The sequence below is a fragment of the Nerophis ophidion genome, linkage group LG18, assembly GCF_033978795.1.
Source record: "Nerophis ophidion isolate RoL-2023_Sa linkage group LG18, RoL_Noph_v1.0, whole genome shotgun sequence".
Taxonomy (NCBI): Eukaryota; Metazoa; Chordata; class Actinopteri; order Syngnathiformes; family Syngnathidae; genus Nerophis; species Nerophis ophidion.
This window is the reverse complement of record NC_084628.1, coordinates 22,712,424-22,735,914: the sequence shown is the minus strand read 5'-3', so window position 1 is coordinate 22,735,914 and position 23,491 is coordinate 22,712,424. Positions and strand designations below refer to the sequence as shown.

The 23,491-nt window shown below is 41.8% G+C and overlaps 2 protein-coding genes across 2 annotated transcripts; one reads left to right on the top strand and one right to left on the bottom strand.

Moving 5' to 3' along the window:
* Window positions 1-640: 640 nt before the first annotated feature.
* On the bottom strand, window positions 641-8,497 carry LOC133536942 (nucleotidyltransferase MB21D2). Its single transcript, XM_061877686.1, has 2 exons — window positions 8,076-8,497; window positions 641-4,991 (listed from the first exon to the last, which is right to left on the bottom strand). Exons 1-2 carry the CDS (start codon window positions 8,323-8,325, stop codon window positions 3,727-3,729), a joined length of 1,515 nt encoding a protein of 504 aa, XP_061733670.1. The 5' UTR covers window positions 8,326-8,497; the 3' UTR covers window positions 641-3,726.
* A 148-nt stretch (window positions 8,498-8,645) lies between these two features.
* Window positions 8,646-21,551, top strand: LOC133536943 (presenilin-associated rhomboid-like protein, mitochondrial). Its single transcript, XM_061877687.1, has 10 exons — window positions 8,646-8,824; window positions 12,262-12,454; window positions 12,518-12,658; window positions 12,728-12,776; window positions 12,876-12,971; window positions 17,340-17,489; window positions 17,581-17,651; window positions 17,715-17,816; window positions 17,898-17,995; window positions 20,878-21,551. The coding sequence occupies exons 1-10, from the start codon at window positions 8,751-8,753 to the stop codon at window positions 20,981-20,983; spliced, it is 1,080 nt and encodes a 359-aa protein (XP_061733671.1). The 5' UTR covers window positions 8,646-8,750; the 3' UTR covers window positions 20,984-21,551.
* Window positions 21,552-23,491: the final 1,940 nt, after the last annotated feature.

Here is a 23,491-nt window from a genome sequence, read left to right as displayed (position 1 = left end):
ATATATACACATATACATATATATACACATACACATATGTATATATACTGATACATATACACACATGTATATATATACATATGTATATATATACTGTATATACACACATATATATATATACATACACATATACATACATACATATATATATATATATATATATATACGCATACACAAACATATATATATATATATACACACATATACATACATACATATATATATATATATATACGCATACACAAACATATATATATATATATATATACACACATACACAAATGTATATATACTGATACATATACACATATGTATATATATATACATATGTAGATATATACTGTATGTACACACATATATATATACAGTATATACATATATATACACACACATATATATATATATACACATATATATATATACATATACATACATACACCATACACATATACATATAAACACACACACGTACACATACATATGTATATTCATATATATACATATACACACACACATATATATATATATATACATATATATATATATATATATACATATATATATATATATACATATATATATATATATACATATATATACATATATATATATATATATATATATATATATATATATATATATATATATATATATATATAATTTTAATTTCTTCTCAGGAATCAATTAAAAATGTTTCATCATAATTATCATACCAAATATAACATTGAGAGAATCGGTTTGAATCGAGAATCTTGTTAAAATGAGAATGGATTCGGAATCGGATCAAAGCGTTAGGTGCCCAAAGATTCACACCTCTATCAAAAAAGTACCATCTCACACAGGCATTGTTGCTCAAAACAATCTTTCACTTTCCTTCCACAAAAATTATGACACAATTGTGATAATGCCTGGTGAGCATTTTTCCCCTTATGGCCGCGTCTCAACTGGCACCCTTCCTTACTTACACTTCTGAGTGTGTTAAAACTGAACACAAACGCAGTCAAAGGAGGACTTTTGTTTGTTTTAGTTCTTTTTCCCCCATTTTCGCTACATTTCCCAAGCGTGAAAACCTTTTCTGATGGCAGTGCGTCAAAGAAAATCACAGCAAAAGTGAATTGCAATTAGACCTTGTCGAATAGAGTGGACAAACACAGATCCATTAGGGCTGCTCAAATGCCGCCATTGTCATTTAGGATAGAAATGGTAACTGAGAACTTGTGAAATGATCTGCTCCTGTGAAATGGACAGTGACCACTAAGCAGCCTCCTGGTCTTGTTACTGACCTGTCTTGCCCTCACTTTGAGTGAGCAAGACACCCACAGGGATAAAGTAACAAGTTGTTCTCCGTGTTATGTAATCGTTGCTGCTGGTTTGTCTGTCTGTTAACGTATTTTCCGGACTATAAGCCGCACCGGTATATAAGATGCACCCCCTAAACTTTAGAGAAAAACTAATATTTTTCCATATATTAGCCAGACCGCATATATACTGTATATCGATACAATATTTATTTACATCAATTTAGTACCTTAATTGTTTCCAAACGGTGCCTGTAACACAGCAGTAAAAAAGTTGAAAAATATGTTCAAAGTTTTAATAAAGTTCAAGATGTTTTTATCTTCCTTGTACTTTTTAAACACTTTGCGCTTGACGTTTCTTCAAGTGGCTCATTTTAGTACACCGTTTGATTCCTTTGCTTAGTCAACTACAGGTTAGCAAAGAATAATCCACAAATTAGCCGCACCTTTGTGTAGGCCGCAGGGGTCATACATAGCCTGGGGAAAAAAGTAGCGGAAACTAGCAAATATCTTTTTCATGAAACTTTCTGGAAATGTCGAAAAACGGATAAGGAACAACTGATTACATTTCAGGCCTGATCGGGATAATTTCAACTAGGTTACTTTATGTTTACGTTTATGTGGTTGTGTATGCGAGCGGTGCAACAGAGACAGTAGTTATCGCTCTTCTTTCATTCCGCTGCAAGTAGTTCAAAAAGTTACGGTCTGATTTCAATTTAACTTTCAGGAAATATCAGCAATGAGTTAAAAGACAAGTGATTACATTCTGGGTCTTATCCAGATAACTTCTACGTTACGAGCTTCATCTTCTGTGCGTGTACGCTAGCGCCACCCCACCTCCACCCACAGAGACTTAGGCTACCGCAGCCTACGATGTCCAAATCTGATTTTTTTTTTTGTTAAATCCGATTTTTTGATGTAATCGTTCACATTAGAAAAAAAAGCGATGTCTAATGTGAACGCAGTCTGACCCGCATGCAGACATGATGTCACACGTGCTGTTGTGTTTACGGGGGTAACCATGGCTGCGATTCTCGTCGGTCTCAGTCCTGGCGCATTTCTGGCAATTTCAAGTATTTTGTGCAATCAAGGTCAAGATTCATTTTCCGTATCAAATCATTGAGGAGGAAGAGGGCAATCATTTTGGCTCTCGCAGTTTGCGGGATAATTTGCTTGGACGTCTCTGCCGAAGAGCGTGTGGGCGAGCAGTCGTAGGCAGGACTGGTGGAACATTGACGACAGTTCCTAAAACATTAATTTGTGTTTTCTGATCATTTGTAAACTATTTATTCTAGCGAAGAAATACAACGTTAGTCTGTGTGATGACGTGTTGGCCGGATGTACGCAGTCAAAGCATTCATTCAGAAAAATCCGATACAAGTCACATAGGGGCAAAAAAATAAAAAAATTGCCCCGCGGTGCGAACAAGGCCAAAGATAGTGGTTGACTGACAAGAGTGTTCACTCCATTTCTTTCGTTCCGCTATTGCTAACAGAAAAGGTTTTGGGTGGACTTTCAGCAAGCTTTCAGGAATTGTCAAAAATGCGACAAAGTGATTACTCTTTGGGGCTGATAAGGATCTGTATATGGTTACGGCCCCACCTCCACCCATAGAGACAAAAAGAGTTGATGAATGTCAAAAACTTCACTCTGTTTCTTCTATTCCGCTGCAGATAGCTTGAAAACTAACAGGACGGATTTCCACCAAATTTTCCGGAAATGTTCAATATAAAACACAGAAGAAGTGATTACATTTTGAGGGTGATCCGGATCGCCATCTGGATTCAGGACTTTTTTACGATTTATGTACTTTTCTAGTTGTATTACTGTATTGCTGTTCTGTCTACATTTTGAATGATTTAGGTGTTGACCTACATGGTCTTTGCACATAGACCAAGGACCTCTAAAGTGTACTGACGGAAGTATTCCATTTGAGACACGGCCTTTGATATTTTTACAGCTAGAAGAGCATAAGGACAAATTTCAGCTGGAAATGAAGTACATTCTTTGAAGTGTTCGTAGTTGCGCATTGTGAAGTACTATGTAAGAAAAGTTCACGTGTTGTTGCGAGTGCGAGTGACAGCGTCCTCCTAGTGACGTTGTCTTGATGAGTGACCATTAACCAGATCCTTTGAATTCATTTGAAAAGTTCCTCTCTCCCCCCCTCCCCAACATTCCTGATTGTTGCGAGAACGAGGTTCCTTTCCGGATGTCCGTGTCAAGGTCTCCAGCACGTAGAAATACATTGAAGGACGAGGGAGGGGGTGAAGTAGAAAAATAAGGACGCTAGAAAATGAACCCTCGTGGAAAACACGACTTGACGATCACCTGACTTGACACTGTGGTGGAGGAACATAAAAAATGTACAAAATATAGTTTGGGCGGTGGCGGGTGACTGGAGGAAAGGATCTGACGAGGAGGGTCCGCTTCAGAAAAACTTGTCGTCGATGCGAAAGTGCGGCCGTGTGACGTCGTCCGGGTTGATGAAGACGGAAATGGACTTCCCGGGGTTCTCCGTGACCAGCTGCTGGAGCTTCTTGGCCAGGCGGTCGTCCGGCTGGTTCTCGCCGCCGGAGTCAGACTGTGGCGATGGCAGGTTGTTGGTGCTCCCTCGCCACTGCAGCTCCACCGTCAGCCTGTTGGCGGCCTTGGCGTGCTCGATGGTGGTGCGCAGGTGCTCGGCCGGGTCGGAGCGCACGGAGGAGAGCTTGCGAGCGTGCAGCATGGCCGTCTCGTCCGACAGGTGCTCCAGCATGTTGCACTGCGGGATGAAGTAGTTGGGACACGTCTTGTTGACCAGGCAGTGCTGCAGGTCGTCGACCAGGCCCAGAAGGAAGTGGGCGGAGAAGTCGTCCTGCGACAGGTAGTTGGCGGGGAGGCGGTCGCAGGCCCACAGCATGATGCTGCGCAGGTGGTACGGGCTGATGGCTTTGGGCCGCGACAGCAGCTTGATGATGATGGCTTTGCACGCCTGGTAGGCCTGCATCAGGCTGGACGAAATGCACTTCTTCAGCTGCACCTCGCTGCGGGCGAACGACAGGCGCCACTCGTTCTCCTTGCGGCCTTTATGGGAGCACGTGGGCACCAGGTAGAAGCCGCTGATCACCTCCTCCTCGGTGATCTTGCCGTCCCAAAAGTGGTTCTCCATCAGCCAGCTCTGCGCCACAGCCGGCCACCCTTTGAACGACACCACGGGGACGATGTCGTACAGCATGCGGCTGCTTCCCACGCCCAGGATGACCGAGATGACCGTCCCGTTCCTCTCCACCTTCTCCACCCTGGGAATGCCCCTCTGGGGCTTCTTCTGCACCTCCAGCAGCACCAGCGAGATGGACTGGTAGAACCAGTCCGCCACGAGGGTGGGCGAGAAGAAGTAGTTGGTGGTCCCGTTGATGTGGTCCACGATGGTGCAGCAGTCCTTCCACTTGTTGATGGTTCCCTCGTCGAAGAGGCGCAGGCTGAGCCACGAGTGGCCCAGAGCTGAGTGACGCATGTCCAGGGTCACCGGCTGGTTGCGGTCGTGCAGTTTCAGCGCAGGCACCAGCAGCGTGAAATCCATGTCGTAGTCTGTGCCCCGGGCGTACACGCTCAGCTCGTCCAGGTCCATGTCCACCACGCCCTCTCGAACGCCGCCCGACAGCAGGAGGTACTCGTTGGCCACCGGGAGCTTCTGGTCCAACTTCTGGACCATTCCTGAAGGACACAGCGGGGGTATGGATTGATGATTGACAGACATAAATATGTCTACTGTGACTTCCAAACACCCTGGTGCTGTTGTGTAACCAATAAGGAAGATAAAGATGAATGCATCTAAAGGCCGCTAACACAGAAAGGACCCAAAACTGAAAACACACAACACACCCCATAAAACAAATTCTACAAATGCCAAACCAATAATATTTGACATGTAGCAACATGCGTCAAACTCAAGGACCCGGCGGCCGGATGTTGCCCGCCACATAATTTAAATAATATAAAATGGCCCGCCACGTCATTTAATGTATAGAATAGAATAGAATAGAAAGTACTTTATTGATCCCTTGGGAAATTCAGCACCACAGTTCGCTCACAATAGACAATAATAATAATAAATAATATGTAACATATATTATATATATGATATATAACATGTGAATAGTATAAATATATTCTACATATATGCTGCATAGTCCACCACGTTATTCAATATGGTCTTTCCCGTCATTTTAATGGGACCTGTCATGTCACTTAATGTGACCTGCCACATCATTTAATGTGGACTGTCACGTCATTTAATGTGGATTGCCACGTCATTTAATGTGGATTGCCACGTCATTTAATGTGGATTGCCACGTCATTTAATGTGGATTGCCACGTCATTTAACATGGCCCACCACTTCATGTAATGTGCTCCACCATGTCATTTAAGTAGTTCAATTAGTGAAGTGAAGTGAACAATATTTATACAGCGCTTTTTCCTAAAGTGACTCAAAGCGCTTTACATAGTGAAACCCAATATCTAGGTTACAATTAAACCAGTGTGGGTGGCACTGGGAGCAGGTGGATAAAGTGTCTTGCCCAAGGACACAACGGCATTGACTAGGATGGCGGAAGCGGGGATTGAATCTGCAACCCTCAAATTGCTGGCACGGCCGCTCTACCAACTGAGCTATACCACCCATCTCATCATTTAAAATGGCCTGTCACGTCATTTAAATTGAACCGCCACATCATTTTCAGAGGCCTCCCACATCATTTGATGTGGTCTGCTGTGGTATTTATTATGATCCAACACATCATTCAATGTAGTCTTCCCCGTCAATTTAATGCGAACTGTCACGTCATTCAACGTGGCCCGCCACATAATTTTCAGTTGTCTGCCACTACATTTAATTTGCTCGAACACGTCATTTAGGTAATTTAAATTGGCCCACCCCATCATTTAATCGTTTGATGTGGTCCTCCAAGTCATTTCATTTAGCCTTGAAGTGCCCTAAGTTATCTATTGTTGCCAGGCACATCATTCAATGTGGCCTGTCACATCATTTAAAGTGGCCGGTCACATAATTTTCAGTGGCTTGCCACATTATTTAATGTGCTCCACCACATCATTTAAAAAATTAATGTGGCCCACCCAATCACTTAACATAGGCTGTCAAATCATTTAAAGTGGCTCGCCACGTCATTTAATGTAGTCCACCACGTCATTCAATATGGTCTTCCCCGTCAATTTAATGGGATCTGTCACGTCAGTTAATGTGGACTCTCATGTCATTTAACGTGGACTGTCATGTCATGTAAACTGTCACGTCATTTAAAGTGGCCCACCACGTCATGTAATGTGCTCCACAACGTCATTTAAGTAGTTTAACTTGGCCTATCTTATCATTTTATATGGTCATTTTAAGTGAACCGCCACATCATTTGATGTGGTCCCCCACGTCTTTTGATGTGGTCTGCTATGGTATTTATCATGGTCCGCCACATCATTCAATGTGGCCGGCACGTCATTCAATGTGGTCTTCCCTGTCAATTTAACGCGACCTGTCACGTCATTTTCAGTGGTCTGCCACAGCATTTAATGTGCTCCACCACATCAATTAGGTAATTTAATGTAGCCCCATCATTTAATCTTTGGATGTGGTCCCCCACGTCATTTCACATGGCCTTTGATGTGGTCTGCTATGTTATTTGTCGAGAGGTGTGGAGTATAATTCACCAACTTGAGTATTTCATATATATATATATATATATATATATATATATATATATATATATATATGTGTGTGTGTGTATGAAATACTTGACTTTCAGTGAATTCTAGCTCTATATATTTATTTCATTATATATATAAATAAAATAAATAGTTGAATTTCAGACGGCACCTATCAAATACTTAGTAATAAAAACACAGTTCTACTAACTGTACTGTGCTTGCTGGTTACTAAAAAAAACAAGAACACTTACCTTTCACTATTTGAGTAACCTTTGTTCTGCCATTTGCGTACTGGCGAAAGTCACTTGCCGTCAGGTGCACAACACCACATAGATCGTTGGCCAATCAAAAAGCAACCCCATTACGCTATAGCCAACATTCACCAGGAGATGGCAACATACAACATGGAATCACTCTACTACAGACGGTGTCGCCATGGCTGTAACTTCCTCGTTCTTCTGCTTCGTCTCCTTGTGTGTGCAGTTTTTTATTAAAATCCGTAGATGTTGTAACGTGATTGGGCAGGCAAGCTGTTTATATAACAGGAAAGCGGACGTGAAAACAGGCTTATATCCGCATTAGGCTCCGGCTGAATTTCGGGAGAAAAATTTTTCCAGGAGGTTTTCGTGAGAGGCGCTGAATTTCGGGAGTCTCCTGGAAAATCCGTGAGGGTTGGCAAGTATGTCCTTGCGGTTGTTTTTGGCGCTTTTGGTTTTGACTGCATTTTTCTTTTGCATTTGTTTGTTGGTTTAACTAATAACGAATTGAACGTGATGAACTTAAAAAAATATGTTAATGAGATTTCAAATGTTGGCAATAAATTACCTAATCGATGAGGGACATTTGGAAACAAAGGAGACTGGGGACACAGTCAACTGAATTATTAATTATCAATTATGAATGCAGTGAGGGTTGTCACTCTTCTGGTCACCAGGATAGCATGCATGCTGTGTTAATATCACTTTTGCAGGCCGTTTGTTTGCAATAATTCGAAATGAGATTGTAAAAGAGCATGGGGAGTCATTTGCTCAACTATGTGTGCAAAGTGTGTGTGTGTAGGTGGGTGCGTGCGTGTTCCTCACCCAGCATGGAGAAGATGAAGTCCTTGGCAGTGTGGATCTCCAGGGCCCGTTGGTCATCGTATTCCCGCTGGTCGTGCTTGCTGAACTCCTGGATGAGCCGGTTCAGGTCCTCCATGCGGGCCGCCGATCTAAAGTCGAGCTCGGGCCCGACGCCCCCGCCACCGTGAGGCAACCTGCTGGCGGCCATGGTGGGGCTGTTCCCTAGGCTGCCCGCCGAGCTGGCCCGGCTGGAGAGAGCAGGGGCGGCCATCTTTCCTCAGCGGTCCCGGTGGTGCCTTCAGCAGCTGTTCGTACTGCTCCCGACCGTGATAGTGGGTCTACTCCTGCATTACCGAACCGACATCAGCGGACTGCGTCCACACCGTCAAACACACCCGCCTGGAACAGTCAGAGCATTTCCGCTGACTACTCCTTCAAAATAAAACAACAGAACGCCACTCCACGGTGTTCGGTGCTCCTTGCATTTTACTTTGAAGGCAACGAAAGGAAATTAGGTTTGTGTCGTTAACCGTACCTTCACTAACGTGTTGTTTTGTTATTCAGAGTGTAAAGCTATTCTATTCCTCTAAGCGTCGCTGTTGTCCATCCCGTCCAATCACCCTCTTCCGCCACGGCGCTACTACTGTGATCAGTCAGTGTCGGACTGTCGGGCCACCGGGGTCACCGTGCCCCAACATGGCGTGGAGGAGCTACGTTGGCTTGTTCTGCCGGAGCAGCGAATACACTCTACGGAGTGTGAGGGGAGGCAGGTAGGAGACCTGGCTGAAGGGAGCTAGTCTGGCCGGGCTAAGAGGCTAAAGCTAGAGTTAGCATTGTTAGCATCAAGAAGAGTCAAAACAGTGAAACAGGTGTTAGCTGGCTAATGCTAGCTTGATGCTAACAAAACATAACAGCTCGCTTTAAGTAATTATTAGTAATTATTAACATTCTGTATGATTTATCCGCAAAAAAAGTCGTGTATTTGTTCTATAACGTCATTCATTCATTCTTTGTACAGTACTACACTTTAGGTTTTATTACATTGTCATGTTTATTTTACCCATATTAGAAGTGTTCTGTATTTGTTTTTCATAATATGTATTTATTCGTGTGCCTGAACGTCCATCCATCAATTTTCTTCCGCTTATCCGAGGTCGGGTCACGAGGGCAGCAGTCTAAGCAGAGAAGCCCAGACTTCTCTGTCCCCAGCCACTTCGTCCAGCTCCTCCCGGGGGATCCCGAGGCGTTCCCAGGCCAGCCGGGAGACATAGTCTTCCCAACGTGTCCTGGGTCTTCCCCACAGCGTCCTTCCGGTCGGACGTGCCCTTAAAGGCCTACTGAAATGAGATTTTCTTATTTAAACGGGGATAGCAGGTCCATTCTATATGTCATACTTGATCATTTCGCGATATTGCCGTACTTTTGCTGAAAGGATTTAGTAGAGAACATCCACAATAAAGTTCGCAACATTCGGTCGCTAACAGAAAAGCCCTGCCTTTACCGGAAGTCGCAGACAATGACGTCACAAGTTGATGGCTCCTCATATATTCACATTGTTTATAATGGGAGCCTCCAACAAAAAGAGCTATTCGGACCAAGAAAACGACAATTTCCCCATTAATTTGAGCGAGGATGAAAGATTTGTGTTTGAGGATATTGATAGCGACGGACTAGAAAAAAAAATAGTTAAAAAAAAAACGCGATTACATTTGGACGGATTCAGATATTTTTAGACACATTTACTCGGATAATTCTGGGAAATCCCTTATCTTTCTATTGTGTTGCTAGTGTTTTAGTGAGTTTAACAGTACCTGATAGTCGGAGGTGTGTGTCCACGGGTGTCTTGACGCCAATGTCTCAGGGAAGTCGACGGCAGCTTTATGGAGGGGGCAAGCTCAGCTGATCTCCGGTAAGAAGCGACTTTTTACCACAATTTTCTCACCGAAACCTGCTGGTTGACATTTGGTCGGGATCCATGTTCGCTTGACCGCTGTGATCCATAGTAAAGTTCCACCTCCAGGAATTTTAAACAAGGAATCACCGTGTGTTTGTGTGTCTAAAGGTTAAAGCTTCCCAACTCCATCTTTCTACTTTGACTTCTCCAATATTACTTGAACACATTGCAAAAGATTCAGCAACACAGATCTCCAAAATACTGTGTAATTATGCCGTTAAAGCAGACAATTTTTAGCAGTGTGTGTGTGTGCAGCGCTCATATTTCCTAACACTCCGTGACGTCACCTGTACACGTCATCATTACGTGAAGTTTTCAAGAAGAAACTCCCGGGTAATTTAAAATTGCAATTTAGTAAACTAAAAATGCCGTAATGGCATGTGTTGCAATGTTAATATTTTATCATTGATGTATAAACTATCAGACTGCGTGGTGGGTAGTAGTGGGTTTCAGTAGGCCTTTAACAGCTCTTTAGGGAGGTGACGTGTAGGAGCAGCGGCTTTACTTTGAGCTCCCCCCGGATGACAGAGCTTCTCACCCTATCTCTAAGGGAGACCACCCGGCGGAGGAAACTCATTTCGGCTGCTTGTACCCGTGATCTTGTCCTTTCGGTCATAACCCAAAGCTCATGACCATAGGTGAAGATGGGAATGTAGATCGACCGGTAAATTGAGAGCTTTGCCTTCCGACTCAGCTCTTTCCTCACCACAACGGATTGAAACAGCGTAGGGCTGGGCCATATATCGATATACTTGAGGTATCGCGGGTTTGTTTCTGTGCGATATAGAAAGTGATTATATCGTGGTATCCGAATATACATTCTCACGCAGTTGCTTTTATCTCCGGGTATTGCACTAGAGGCTTTTCTCACTCTTTCTTGTCTCTCCTTCTGACAGAGACGTAAAAACAAGCACACCTTCTTACATACGTCACGTGTGCAACGTCACGCTCTCGCCCAGCAGAGAGGTGGCGACATGGTAACGTTAGCTGTGTTGCTAACGGTGCAGTGCTGGTGGTAATACGAGAGAGAGAAGGTGCGAATCTGGTAACAAATGGAGGAAGAATGAATTCCCAAGAAAAACAGCACAGTGTCCATCGTCTGGCGGTGGTTTAACTTCAAGCAGGAATATGTTCAACATTTATGCGGCAAAAGCGTTGCTAAAAAAAGTAGAAGCAGTGCTAATGTGCATTTGAAAAGTCAATTACTAGAGAATGAAGAGTGCTTGAAACTGCATGTCAACATCTCCGTTTGGTGCCACACCAACATAATGCCGAAGCAACTATTCAAGTTAAAGTTATAGTACCAATGATTGTCACACACACACTAGGTGTGGTGAAATTTGTCCTCTGCATTTCACCCATCCCCTTGATTACCCCCTGGGAAGTGAGGGGATCAGTGGGCAGCAGTGATGCCGTGCCCGGGAATCATTTATGGTGACTTAACCCCCAATTCCAACCCTTGATGCTGAGTGCCAAGCAGGGAGGCAATGGGTCCCATTTTTATATAGTCTTTGGTATGACTCGGCCGGGATTTGAACTCCCAACCTACCGATCTCAGGGCGGACGCTAACCGCCAGGCCACTGAGTAGGTATTTCCAGATCAACACCGTATGAAAAAAAAAAAATCAACAACAGAAGGTGATAACCATGAATTGATTACAGTGGACCCCGACTTAAACTAGTTGAAAAACTTATTTAGTGGTCAATTGTACAGAATATGTACTGTACTGTGCAATCTACTAATAAAAGTTTCAATCAATCAATCAAAGCTAATTTTTATTCGACAGTTATTGAAATATCTTGTGTGACATCATGCACAAAAGGTCATTTTATTTATTTTTAACTATTGTAGTGGCGTTCTGTACAAAAAGTGCACTTTAATTTAGTGATGTTTTGATAGGTCATCTTAGTGACATCATGCACAAAAGTTCACTTATAGCTTGTTTTAAAATGTCTCTGACAATCTTACACTTTCTGTTTTGGAAATGACATGAATGTTTGTGCCACTGCTGAACAACTGTCTAATTAATACAGTTTTGGTCAATTGACTTAGTTGTGACTTTCCACTCTGCATGAAAGTTTAAAAGAAGCATATATTATTGCAGTATGAACAACAATGTTTTAATGTAGACACATAGAATCATCATACTGCTACAGCGTCCGCATTACTGAAGACTTATTTGTGTTTAATAGTTCTGATGTGAATGGCAATGGTGAAACAGAGTTACATGTTGAAGTTCTCCGTGTGTCCAGCAGGTGGCCTCACAACTTCCAGCAGCATTGCAGCTTCAGGAAAGTCGCCAAGAAACCAGAAACCAAAAACGTTGGCGAGGAGGTACTACCCGGCCACTTTGTATCCACTAAAGCGGCGTTGCACCGGCAACCCCCTTCCAGATCGCCGCGCTCCTTCAGCCGTCTTCTCCGCCCTCTGGTCTTCACCGTGGGGGTAGATTACCTGCCGCCAGGTTGCTCTGTTGTCGGCGTGGTCGGGTGGTGACTGTCGTGTCAGTTTACAGGCTGCTCCTTCGGCTCGGCGGCCATCTGGCAGTACGAATCGCTCAAGTCTCGCGTGCAGAGCTACTTCGACGGGCTGCGAGCCGATTGGTTGGACAAAGTGCGGCTGCCGAAGCGAGGAGAAGGCCACAAGGAAGTGAGCGGCGAGGACACGTGACGATGATACACATATTGCCTTGTCTCTGATTGGCTCTTTGCGTTTCAGCTCATTCAATTCTGGAACAGTTTGAGTGAAGGTCAGCGGACAGTCACAGGTGAGCTACTTTTCCCTTCACTTCTTATTGTGACATTATCCACTTTGTGCCATTTTGTCTCTATTAAACGCAGAAATGTTTGTCTTTGATGCCCCGCAGGGATCATTGCAGCCAACGTCCTCGTGTTCTGCTGTTGGCGCCTGCCGGCACTGCAGCGCTCCATGATAAAGTACTTCACCTCTGACCCCGCCTCCAGTGAGTGTGTGTCCGCACCTCCTGATGATGACAAACTCCGTGTCATGGTAGAGTATGACGGGAAGTAGTAAATCAGGGTTTCAGCGAGTAATTAAAAAGCATTAAGAATTATTAAATAGATTTTGTGAAAGTTAAGGCCTTAAATGGAATTTTAAAAGCATTAAATACAATAAATAAACAAATTAGCAGGTGGGACCGCTATAGCTTACACACACACACACACACACACACACACACACACACACACACAGTGAGAAGCACGGAAAAAAGATGATCTATAAAGCCAAATGTCCCTGTGTGGAAATATTTAATCTTGAAACTGAATAAGCAACAAGAGCCCATGAGCACGGACGAGCGACCAAGTATACTGTGATGGCATTGGCAACAAAAAAGACAACAAAATAAACCACATGACATGTTTTTTTAAACTGGGGAAAAATGCACTTCAAGATGTTCAATATTTATTTGAAGTGCAATTTTTGTTAACAGAGATTGAGAGGCCATTTTATTTTTGTTTGTCTACCTATTTAGGACACTTAGGTTATTGACCTTCCAATTACAGTGGTAAAACAGACTAAAGTAATGAAAAATATTAATCAGAATCATAATATTTTTTATTGTCACTGATTGAGAATGGGTTCACCAACTAGGAATTTTACTTGGTGCAATTGTATAATTAAAAGATGTTTATTGCATTTTATAGGGTCACTTGCATAGTTATTAACTTAAAATTTAATTATCCCGCAGTGGGGAAAATGATGTGGTTGCAGATTCCAAAAGTCCACGGAAATTCAGGTAAAAACTCATTAACGAGGGTAACATTAAAGAAAAAAAAGGACATAAAAGACATTAAAAGAGAACAGAGCTGATGGAACCAGCTGCTACTTCAGCAACACCATTTCTACATACAGCTACAAAAGTAAAACACAACAAAAAATTTGAAAAAATTATACATATTGCGCACAGGCGATCGCACCATGTATAAGCAAACATCAAAAGAAAAACATAATTTAAACACCCAAATACGCCAAGGTAGCACGGTCAGAGACAGGGGCGGACCTGTGCCAGGCTGCCCACTAGCTCTAGGCCAATGTCTGGTCTGCACGGATGAGCAAGATTCCGTCCAGGGAAACCAAAGTTTTTGATACATGCTCATCCAGCCAGGGCTCTGTGAAGCTAGTCCAGCCCAGCTCCTAATACTGGCTCCGCAGACCCATCTCTTCCTCTCTACGTGGACTCCGGTGTGGGAGAAATCCAGCAGCTGATCTCGCGAGCAAACAATCGAGCCATGCCCAAAATTGTCGTTAAAAGCAGATCCAAAAACCTACAAAAGAACATTAAAAACAGCACGAAGTGCCATTGCTTGTTGTGCAATCTCGAACTGAAAGGCAGAAATCAAGAAGGAAAGATCAAGAACACAAAAGAGGACACACGAAGAGCAGAGCTCCTGCAATTAGCAGCCACTACAGCGGCGCCTTCTTGGAAATACAAACCCCGTTTCCATATGAGTTGGGAAATTGTGTTAGATGTAAATATAAACGGAATACAATGATTTGCAAATCCTTTTCAACCCATATTCAATTGAATGTGCTACAAAGACAACATATTTGATGTTCAAACTTATAAACCTTACTAATTTTTTTGCAAATAATAATGAACTTAGAATTTCATGGCTGCAACACGTGCCAAAGTAGTTGGGAAAGGGCATGTTCACCACTTTGTTTCATCACATTTTCTTTTAACAACACTCAATAAACCTTTGGGAACTAAGGAGACACATTTTTGAAGCCTTTCAGGTGGAATTCTTTCCCATTTTTGTTTTATCTACAGCTTACCTACAGCTATCTACTGTTTTATCAACAGTCCGGGGTCTCCGTTGTAGTATTTTAGGCTTCAAAATGCGCCACACATTTTCAATGGGAGACAGGTCTGGACTGCAGGCAAGCCAGTCTAGTACCCGCACTCTTTTATAATGAAGTCACGCTGTTGTAACAAGTGACTTGGCATTGTCTTGCTGAAATAAGCAAGGGCGTCCATGATAACGTTGCTTGGATGGCAACATATGTAGCTCCAAAACCTGTATGGACCTTTCAGCATTAATGGTGCCTTCACAGATGTGTAAGTTACCCATGCCTTGGGCACTAATGCACCCCCATACCATCACAGATGCTGGCTTTTCAACTTTGCACCTAGAACAGTCCTGATGGTTCTTTTCCTCTTTGGTCCGGAGGACACGACGTTCACCGTTTCCAAAACCAATTTGAAATGTGGACTCGTCAGACCACAGAACACTTTTCCACTTTGCATCAGTCCATCTTAAATGATCTCGGGCCCAGCGAAGCCGGTGGCCTTCCTGGGTGCCGTTGATAAATGGCTTTGGCTTTGCATAGTAGTTTTAACTTGCACTTAAAGATGTAGTGACAAACTGTAGTTACTGACCGTGGTTTTCTGAAGTGTTCCTGAGCCCCTGTGGTGATGTCCTTTACACACAGATGTCGCTTTTTGATGCAGTATAACGAAGGTCCGTTATATCATCGCTTACGTGCAGTGATTTCTCTAGATTCTCTGAACTTTTTGATGGTATTACAGACCGTAGATGGTGAAATTCCTAAATTTCTTGCAATAGCCAGTTGAAAAATGTTGTTCTTCAACTGTTTGACAATTTGCTCACATATTTGTTCACAAAGTGGTGACCATTTCCCAATCCTTGTTTGTGAATGACTGAGCATTTCACGGAAACTGCTTTCATACCCAATCATGGCACCCGCCTGTTCCCAATTAGCCTGCACACCTGTGGGATGTTCCAAATAAGTGTTTGATGAGAATTCCTCAACTTTATAAGTATTTATTACCACCTTTCCCAACTTCTTTGTCACATGTTGCTGGCATCAAATTCTAAAGTTAATGATTATTTGCAAAAAAAAGTGTTTATCAGTTTGAACATCAGATATGTTGTCTTTGTAGCATATTCAACTGAATATGGGTTGAAAATGATTTGCAAATTATTGTATTCCGTTTATATTTACATCTAACACAATTTCCCAACTCTAATGGAAACGGGGTTTGTAAAACAATTACATTAATGTTTAATATAGCCACAGTTAATCTGAACTTTACAACTATTCATTATTATCATTGTCAAACGCTTAATATACGGAAAATTATATACTTTTGACTAAATGTAACAACTATCGGCAGTCAGACATGGGCATTACATTAGTTTTAAGTTGCTTTAAAAAAACATACAATTAGCGGATTTTCCGGACTATAAAGCAGCACCCACTAAATTTTAGGAGACAAAATTAATTTTACCATGTATAAGCGGCACCAGACTATAAGCCGTAATTATATACTTTGCGACATGAGTTATTTACACCGTAAGATTCTATAAATGTTTATTTATATACTTTAATAGTTTCTAAACAGTGTCTGTAATACAGGGTTAAAACCGCTGATTAAAAACAATACAGAAGTCCTTGTCATGGACCCACTAGCTGCGGAAGCTAGCTTTCCAATCAGCTAAACAGACTCAATAACTCCACTGTGACATTTTGGTGAACTTACAAAACTGAAACTATTCACAAAGAATGCCGTTATAAGTTAATAATACTAACACAGACACATGTAAGCATGTTAGCATATTAGCTCATGCTAACGTTGTTAGCGTCATTACATGACAATAGCACGTACACATATGGAAAGCACTCCTACAGACATCACACATGGGACGGCTTAGTAATTATAAACAGTTTTAGTTATATTGTAAAACTTGCAAACATTGCTTGGAGTGAGCATGAGGAATCCATACGAGTAGAAACTGTGTGGACGGCTAGAAGACTAAATAACACTTGGGTTAATTATTTTATTTTTAAAAGCTCTACTGACAAATCCAAGGATGCTGCAGCACATAAAGTGAGCAAATTTGTCCAAAAGAACAATATTTTTGCTTGTTTTTTTTTAAATAAAATTATTTGTATTATTGCCGTCAGCGAAGAAAAGACCATGATTTAGCCGCAGAGTTTAAAGTGTAGAAAAATTGTAACGGTGGTTTATAGTCTGGGTTTTACGGTAGATTTTCTGACACCTGCAGAAACCCTGTAAATGGCACACCTTCTAGCTGGATTTCGCCCTAGTGTGTGAATGTGAGTGTGAATGTTGTCTGTCTATCTGTGTTGGCCTTGCGATGAGGTAGTGATTTGTCCAGGATGTAAACCGCCTTCTGCCCAAATGCAGCTGAGATAGGCTCCAGCACCCCCCGCGACCCCAAAAGGGACAAGTGGTAAAAAATGGATGGATGGATGGATGGATCTCCCCAGTAGTCATAAAAGGTTGAGGTTGGACTGAGTGTAACTTCTGATGCTCCTGCAGAGACGCTGTGCTCGCCCATGCTGCTGTCCACCTTCAGCCACTTTTCCTTCTTCCACATGGCCGCCAACATGTACGTCCTGTGGGGCTTCTCCAGCAGCGCCGTCTCCATACTGGGCAGGGAGCAGTTCATGGCCGTCTACCTTTCTGCGGGTACGAGGGAAAGAAAAGGGTGCGCGGGACCCTTCCCAGGTACACGGGACCCTTCCCTGGTACACGCTGACACTGTCGTCTCTGTGCACAGGTGTCATTTCCACCTTTGTCAGCTACGTGAGCAAGATGGCCAGCGGGAGGTTGGGTCCTTCTCTCGGAGCGGTGAGTCTTAAACTGTTCACGTTTGATTGAGGATGAATTGTTCAAATGTGCGTGTGTTTGCAGTCTGGCGCCATCATGACCGTCGTGGCTATAGTTTGCACCAAAATGCCAGAAGCCAAACTGGCCATCATTTTCCTCCCCATGTTAACCTTCACTGCTGCTAACGTAAGACTGTCTATTTATCTATCTGTCCAAGCGCTTGTCTAGCCATCCTTTCACTCTGCTGTCCCCTAACTCTGTGTCCAGGCGCTAAAGGCCATCATCGCCATAGATACGGCCGGTTTGGTGTTGGGGTGGAAAATTTTTGACCACGCTGCTCATTTGGGTGGAGCCCTTTTTGGCATGTAAGTATCCATCCATCCACTTATCCATCCATCCATTTTCTACCGCTTATTCCCTTTGGGGTCGCGGGGGGCGCTGGTGCCTATCACAGCCACAAACGGGCAGAAGGCGGGGTACACCCTGGACAGGTCGCCAGCTCATCGCAGGGCCAACACAGATGGACAGACAACATTCACACTCACATTCACACACTAGGGATCATTTAGTGTTGCCAATTAACCTATCCCCAGGTGCATGTTTTTGGATGTAAGTAACTTGTGTCAAAATCAGTTAAAGCTGCAGTAAACATCTGGTCCTAAATTAGGCGCTGTTGTCACAGCTGATTTAAATACCATTAGAGTGGAAAAAAAAGTTGCATTTGTATTAAAACTATTATCAGGTATATCTGATTTATGACACCAAAAGATTTAGAAAGTCCATCCATCTAACCATTTTCTATCGCTTATTACTTTTGGGGTAGCGGGGGGCGCTGGTGCTTATCTCAGCCACAAACGGGCGGAAGGCGGCGTACACCCTGGACAAGTCGCCTCCTCATCGCAGAGACTTCGAAAGTTTGTGAGCAAATAGATGTAATTATAGTATCAATCTCACGGATATATTCCCGAGCCATTTTGAGAGATAATGGCGAAGCCAATCCCGTGATCCGTGACACAGTTAGCAACCAGAGATCCCTTCCCCATCAACAATGGATGGATGGATTTTATTGTCATTGCACAAGTACAACAAAATTTAATTTTCAGCACAAACCCGTTTAATATTAGACAAACATTCTACAGGACTACAGAACAGGAACACTGATGCTGATGTGAATCAAGCAGACTTTGTGAGAGCCAACAAATACTTTGGAAAATAAATTCTTTTTCAAAACTTTGAATTTTTGAGCCTAAACACAAAGAGGATGAGAACTATAATACGTTTTTAGAAGCTGAGTGCTTAATAAATGTAGCTTTATTGAAAAACTATGGCATCAGCAGCATTGCTCGGTGCTAAACATACAAACTGCCATATTTTCCAGACTATAGAGCGCACCCATATATTAGCCTCACTCAATATATATGTTTTCCATATATTGCCCTGACTCTAAGCCGCAGATAAAGAGGTGGTGAAATTAGTTACTTACACAGAAAAACATCTGTAAATGTTTATTTACAGGCATGGGATTTTTCTGTCTATAGTTGGAAATCCTTCTTTTTATCTCTGTAAAAATATAAAAAAATATTTTACATTTATCCCGACCTACAATGTGTGTTAAAATCTTGATCCGTCTCTTTGCCATAGCAGCCAACAACTACGTTTTTTACGTAGAGAGTACAGTATTTGATTATCCAGTGGTAAAAATCATGGTTTTCCATTAAGAACTATTAACTTAAAAATCAAAGCTACGTCGTGAAGCAACTCCACGGACGGGACGAAATGTACTAGAAACATCAATGACGATTGGTTGGTTTACATATAATAAAATCCATGATTGGTTGGTTGGTTTACTAGGATGTCTCACGATTGGTTAAGATTAGGGCAAAACATTACGGACAGGCCAATCAGTGGCAAGATAGGGTGGGTCCTCAAACCAAGAAGGGAAATCACAACAGACATCCCAAATGACGATGAGAGAGTCGGAGAAGAGAAAAGGGAATATTCAAGCAGGCGATTTATATATGTAAAAAAAAATTCTGGAAGATGGCAGAGGGATTTTCTTCCTTAGGATTTTTTTAGCGATGCAGACGACGTCCAGGAAACCCACAATGCGTCTCCTTGGCTACATTTAGACAAATGTATGCGTCTGGATAAAACATTAATTTGAGTTGTTTACCATGTGAGCCCAAATCAAAACTGCTCTCGACATGGAAGACGTAAACTACGTATTTAAGAACACACATGATTGTGGCAGACGTGATGACTTTTGCTACAGTATAGCCTGTCTAAATGCTACATTTAATTTTCATTGGTGTTTTAGAACAAGACAGTAGCTGACATTTTGTTAATTATTTCTGCTGTTTATATTTTGACATTGAATAGTTGAATCATTTTGAAACATAAACAACATGACTGCAAGATATCTGTTATTTCATGCTATAAATCACAAATGGCTTTTCAGATAAAAGAACATTTTTTGTACTCGATGGTTTTTGCATTTGGACCAGTTAGAAGTGTAGAGGGAGTCAAAGAGACAGAAATTGTCTATAAAATCCAAGGCAGAATCCACTAAAGCAGAAAACAAAAAGGAAAATGCACGCTTTAGTTCAATTGTTAGCTGACTTTGCTAGCGTTTATTTACGAGTTACAATTAATAAACAACAAAAAAAGAGAGACGGTATGTGTTCTTGTCCTACATGAATGATAGACAAAAGTAAAACAATTAAAGTTCCCCTTTTTAAAATCTCATATTTATACAGTATCATTCATTCTGAATGGTTGTTTTTACTATGCCAGCTGAAAATAATTAAGATCAATAGTATTATAGCATATTTGTTTATTCGTGTAATGAATTCATATTTTGTTAATGCGCCAAAGTCCCCATCCTAACACCAACATGGGTCCATCAATTCTTTTGGACAGTCCATGTCCACGCCACGGCGTGGCGAAGTTGGGAGAGTGGCCGTGCCAGCAATCTGAGGGTTAATGCTTCAATACCCACCTTCTACCATCCTAGACACGTCCGTTGTGTCCTTGAGCAAGACACTTCACCCTTGATCCTGATGGGTCCTGGTTTGCGCCTTGCATGGCAGCTCCCGCCTTCAGTGTGTGAATGTGTGTGTGAATGGGTGAATGTGGAAATACTGTCAAAGTGCTTTGGGCTCCTTAAAAAGGGGTAGAAAAGCGCTCTACTAGTACAACCATTTACCATTTATAACTCGCTCCGTCCATCCTCTCTCTCCTCTCCCAGCTGGTACGTCACATTTGGACACGAGCTCATTTGGAAGAACCGGGAGCCTTTTGTCAAGTTATGGCACGAGCTGAGGACAGGCAGCGGCGGCAAAGGCGGCCATTGAGGAGGCCCCGAGTAGGATGCGGAATGAACTGAGGGGATCAAAGCGGTCCCAACATGTAAACCGATTAAATAGTTGCTCAGACTATTTGGTGACTTGAACACCACGGGGCATCACCATTCATGAACACCAAATATCACAGAGGATTTTGTTCATTATTTCCCCCTCTCTAAGCACTAACACATGTGTATCCAAAATTTTTATACTCAGGTCTGAATACAGAAAAAAATGTTTTGGGCCGTTGGGTCACTGAGATGCATTTTATACATTAAAGATGCTAAAACCAAGCCAATGTGCATCAACGATATCTGCAGTAAACAAAATAGGCACGATTTATCCCTGTGTAGCAGAGCAAATTAGTGTAATACATTACAATATATCATGAATATTTTATTTTCCAAATAAAAAAGGAGTCACCCCGAGGCCACACGTTGGACACCCCTGCTCTGACGGCTTGAAAAATGATGTTTAAGGACGTTCTTCGAAATATTCATTACTTTGTTGATTTTCTGGCTTGATGTTGGGTTTTAATGTGATAATACTGATATTAAAACACTTTTTTCTGTCTTCATTGGCGTTGAAAGAGTCATGTTTGATGATTGTCCACTTTGCAGACCTGCAAACAAAAAATGTTTGACTGTCTGAAGTCCACAAACCGTGACACACACGCACGCTTCTTTACTGAAAGCACTTTTTTTTCTTGGTAAACATTGCAGAGCAGGGAGGCCCAAAGTGGGACCCGCATTTCGTTTTGCCCGCTAAAGGATGGCTACCAAATTCATTACATACTCATACTGCAAATCATTAATGGCCTACCTGCAAGGCTGCACTGTAAAAAAAAAAAGAGGCAGAATTTACTGTAAAAACCTGGCAGCTCAGTCGCCAATAATCTACTATGAATATAACTAGTACTGTTTTTCGATTTTGAGTAATTCACTGCAATAACAGCAAATGTTGATTTTACGGTAAAAAAAATTTGCGTCTCAGTCGCTAGAATTTTGCAGTAAAAATAACAGTGGTACTGTGGTTCACTTTATAGTACTGTAAAGAAAAAAAATGACAAAGTTTTTCTGTAACAAAAAAAAAAAAGCTTAGTAGCCAAAATTTTACCGTAAAAATAACAGTGGCACTGTTTTTCAATTGACACTGTATAAACAGGGAACATAGATTTTACGGTAGCAGCTCAGCCGCCAGAATTTTGCTGTAAAAATAACAGTGGTACTGTTTTTCAAGTTATACTAATGCACTGTAAAACAATGGCTATAGATGTTACTGTAGTAACATGGCAGCTCAGTCGCCAAAAATTTACCATAACATCATCAGTGGTATTATTTATTTTTTTGTATCAACAGTAAAAACAGGGAACATAGATTTATGGTATACAAGTAGCAGCTCAGTCGCTAAAAGTTTACCTTTAAAAAGTTTCATTTTTCAATTTATTTATTTTTTTCAATTCACTGTAAAAACTGGTAATGTGGATTTGCAGCTCAGTTGCCAGAATTTTGCAGTAAAAATAAGTGGTACTGTTTTTCAAGTTTTAGTAATGCACTGAAAGGAAAAAAACGTGGGGGGATTTTTTTCTTTAAAAAAACTGGCAGCTCAGCCGCCAAACTTACCATAAAGATAACTGGTATCGTTTTTCAATTCACAGTAATGCACTGTAAAAACAGGAAACATAGGTTTTACGGTAAAAAAAAAGCAGCTCAATCTCCAGAATTTTGCCGTAAAAATAACAGTGGCATTGTTTTTCAAGTTATAGTAATGCACTATAAAAACAATGGCCATAGATGTTACTCTAATAACATGACAGCTCAGTCACCAGAGTTTTGTGGTAAAAATAACAGTGGTATCACTTTTCTATTTACAGTAAGTCACTATAAAAAGAGGGCATGTAGATTTTAAGGTATACAAGTACTTTCAGTCGCCAGAGTTTCGCAGCAAAAATAACAGTGGGACTGTTTTTCAACTTACAGTAACGCACTGTAAAAAAAATATGGCTGTTTTTTTTACAAAAAAACATCTGGTAGCTCAGTTGCCTAGAAATATACCAAATAAATAACATTGGCACCGTCTTTTAATTTACAGTAATGCACTGTAAAAAACAATGGCCTTAGATTTGATGGTAAAAAAAATGGTAGGTCAGCCACTAGTATTTAAAGGCCTACTGAAATTAGATTTTCCTATTTAAACGGGGATAGCAGGTCCATTCTATGTGTCATACTTGATCATTTCGCGATATTGCCATATTTTTGCTGAAAGGATTTAGTAGAGAACATTGACGATAAAGTTCACAACCTTTGGTCGCTAATAAAAAAGCCTTGCCTGTACCGGAGGTAGCAGACGATGTGCGCGTGACGTCATGGGTTGTGGAGCTCCTCACATCCTCACATTGTTTAAAATCATGGCCACCAGCAGCGAGAGCGATTCGGACCGAGAAAGCGACGATTTGCCCATTAATTTGAGCGAGGATGAAAGATTCGTGGATAAGGAAAGTGAGAGTGAAGGACTATG

Excerpts from the sequence above, each read along its gene's own strand:
- LOC133536942 (XM_061877686.1), bottom strand. The coding sequence starts at position 8,325 with ATGGCCGCCCCTGCTCTCTCCAGCCGGGCCAGCTCGGCGGGCAGCCTA. Across the intron at positions 4,992-8,075 it reads CTTCATCTTCTCCATGCTGG|GAATGGTCCAGAAGTTGGAC; the intron begins GTGAGGAACACG and ends TGTGTCCTTCAG.
- LOC133536943 (XM_061877687.1), top strand. The coding sequence starts at position 8,751 with ATGGCGTGGAGGAGCTACGTTGGCTTGTTCTGCCGGAGCAGCGAATAC. Across the intron at positions 8,825-12,261 it reads CGGAGTGTGAGGGGAGGCAG|CAGGTGGCCTCACAACTTCC; the intron begins GTAGGAGACCTG and ends CCGTGTGTCCAG. Across the intron at positions 17,490-17,580 it reads GGCCGTCTACCTTTCTGCGG|GTGTCATTTCCACCTTTGTC; the intron begins GTACGAGGGAAA and ends CTCTGTGCACAG.